General features: G+C 47.2%; 1 protein-coding gene across 1 annotated transcript in view; it reads right to left on the bottom strand.

Annotated features, from left to right (window-relative positions):
• Nucleotides 1-358: 358 nt before the first annotated feature.
• Nucleotides 359-2,889, bottom strand: part of LOC109925295 (probable carboxypeptidase X1) — a 59,470-nt gene continuing 56,939 nt past the window's right edge. Inside the window, exons 9-11 of the mRNA XM_048600380.1 lie at nucleotides 1,161-1,300; nucleotides 968-1,067; nucleotides 359-690 (exon numbers count right to left, since the gene is read on the bottom strand). Coding sequence (XP_048456337.1) covers nucleotides 452-690; nucleotides 968-1,067; nucleotides 1,161-1,300 — 479 coding nt within the window. The 3' untranslated portion in view covers nucleotides 359-451. The remainder of the gene's footprint in view (nucleotides 691-967; nucleotides 1,068-1,160; nucleotides 1,301-2,889) is intronic.

The following is a 2,889-nucleotide window of genomic DNA, read 5'->3' as shown; positions in this document are numbered from 1 at the left end:
GTGTCTGACAGTGTGTGTGCGAGAGATACTGAGTGTGTGTGTCTGACTGTGTGTGAGAGAGATACTGTGTGTGTGTGTGTGTGTCTGACTGTGTGTGTGTGTGTGTGTGTGCGAGAGATACTGAGTGTGTGTGTGTGTGTCTGACAGTGTGTGTGTGAGACTGTGTGTATGTGAGAGAAAGTGTGTGTGTGTGTGTGAGAGACAGTGTGTGTGAGACAGACAGTGTGTGTGAGAGAGAAAGTGTGTGTGAGACAGTGTATGTGTGTGTGTGTGTGTGAGAGAAAGAGTGTGTGTGTGTGTGTGTGTGTGAGAGAGACTGTGTGTGTGAGAGAAAGTGTGTGTGACTATTTGTGTGTTTGTGTGTGTGCACGAGAATGCATGCACTAGTGAGTGTGTGTGTAAGAGTGAGTGTGAAAGAGTGATGAGTGTGTGAGAGTGAGTGTGTGAGTGCTCACTGCCGTCTCTTCCTTCCTCTGGTTTTGCGAATCCACCGCACAGGTCCCCTGGACACCGGGCCCTGTTTGCTGCTGAGCTGTGCGTGTGGTCTCGCTGTCAGGACAAAGTCACAGATTGTTGGCCGTCGACTGTATCGAACCCGACACGTCTGAGTTGCTGGGTAGAAACCATCTGCTTTTGCTGTGATTTCATAATCTCCTGGGTTCAGTAATCGCCAATAATCCCCACCTACAGCTGAGGGACAGCAAGCAGCAAAAGCTTACTGTTAGGAACTCTGATCCCTGACCCCTCCGACACCCATCCCAGTCACTGTCCACTCTGACCCCCCCCACACCCATCCCAGTCACTGTCCACTCTGACCCCCCCCACGCCCATCCCAGTCACTGTCCACTCTGACCCCCCCGACACCCATCCCAGTCACTGTCCACTCTGACCCCCCCCACACCCATCCCAATCACTGTCCACTCTGACCCTGACCCTCTCCTCCCTAGAATGATTTGTTGACCCTTACCTGTCCTTATGTCATGGTCAATCCCATCGACTGCAATGATGGCTCCATTGATGCCATTGTTGTCACGATCCCTCACCATGCCCTTTACACCCCGGTGAATCTGTACAGCAAGAGGCCACAGGTCACTGTAAGGCAGTTACTGCTGGGAGACAAAGACACAGAGTTTGCCATGGACATTGGTTGATTCACTTACCTGCTCCATGTAGATAAGAAGGGACTCCTTGTTATTTTCCCATTCAGCTGGAAGTTCAGTCTGGTGGGGGTATTTATCACAACTCAGCTCAACCGTGATCTCAAAACAGTTGGTGTGAAGATAACTGAAGTCGTTCATACCTGAAAAACACATTGCTGCTGACAACCAGGCACTTCGTTCGCTGTAGGCATGGCAACCAAGTATTGCAAAGCAAGATCCCACAAACAGCAAAAGAATAGGTAAACTTTCTGCACTCACTCTCCAGATGTGTACACTGTTAAGGCTACAATATACTAAAGGGGAGGCAATAGCCTCGTGGTATTATCGCTGGACTGCTAATCCAGAGGCCCGGGGATTTTCTGGGGACCTGGGTTTGATAGCAGGTGATGGAATTTAAATTCAATAAACAGGAGTCTAATGATGGCCATGAATCCATTGCCGATTGTTTGTGGGAAAACCCATTTGGTTCACTAATGTCCTTTAGGGAAGGAAACTGCCATCCTTACCTGGTCTGGCCTACATGTGACTTCAGACCCACAGCAATATGGTTGAATCTGAACTGCCCTCTGGGCAATTAGAGATGGGTAATAAATGCTGCCTAGCCAGTGATGGCCTCATCCCGTGATTGAATATTGAAAAAAAAACTACCCATTCCTTAGAGATAGTTTCAGAGATAGTAGGAACTTCAGATGCTGGAGAATCTGAGATAACAAGGTGTAGAAGGGTCTAGGCCTGAAACGTCAGCTTTCCTGCTCTTCTGATGCTGCTTGGCCTGCTGTGTTCATCCAGTTCTACACCTTGTTATCTCAGTTTACCCATTCCTTATTATGCTTTGGCAAGAGATAAATATTGATCAGGAGACAAAAAAGGATCACTGAACTGTTACAGTTCAGAAGGAGATCATTTAGCTCATCATAAAAACATTAAAGAAAGGAGTAGGCCATTCAACCCCTGCTCCACCTTTCAGTATCTTCATGGCAGATCATCAAGTTCAAGACCCTGATCACCCCCTTCCCCTCCAATATCCCTCAATCCCTTTAGCCACAAGAGCTGTATCTAATTTCTTCTTCAAAACAATGAATGTTTTGGCCCTCAACCACTTTCTGTGGTAGTGATTTCCATAGGCTCTCCACTCTCTGGAGAGTGAAAACATTTCTCCTCATCTCAGTCCTAAAAGGTTTACCCCATATACTTAAACTATGACTCCTGGTTCTGGACTCACCCACCATCGAGAACATCCTTCCTATATCTAACCTGTCTCGTCCTGTGAGAATTTTGTCAGTTCCAGGGAGATTTCCCCTCATTCTTCTAAACTCTAGTGAATACAATCCTAACCAATTCAATCTTACATTGTCAGGCCTGCCAGCCTAGGTAATTTGGTAAATCTGCACTCCCTATTTCGAAAGAACATTCTTCCTCACAACATTCCAACTGTGGCCTCACCAAAACCCTGCATAATTATACCAAGACTGTGGATACTGTCTGTGTGGGGACTCAGGGACAGTATTACTGTGGATGCTCAGAGTATGGCGACACGTGGACATTATTACTGCGGATACTCTCTGTGTGGGGACACCAGGATTATTGAGGATACTCTGTTTGGGGTGGAGGGCCAGTATTACTGCATATATTTTTTTCTGTTTGGGGTCACAGGGACAGTATTACTGCAGATACTCTCTGTTTGGGGACACGGGATTACTGAGGTCACTCTCTGTTTGGGACACAGGGA

The sequence above is a fragment of the Rhincodon typus genome, chromosome 1, assembly GCF_021869965.1.
Source record: "Rhincodon typus isolate 14 chromosome 1, sRhiTyp1.1, whole genome shotgun sequence".
In the NCBI taxonomy this organism is placed as follows: Eukaryota; Metazoa; Chordata; class Chondrichthyes; order Orectolobiformes; family Rhincodontidae; genus Rhincodon; species Rhincodon typus.
This window is presented reverse-complemented; position numbering and strand designations above follow the sequence as displayed.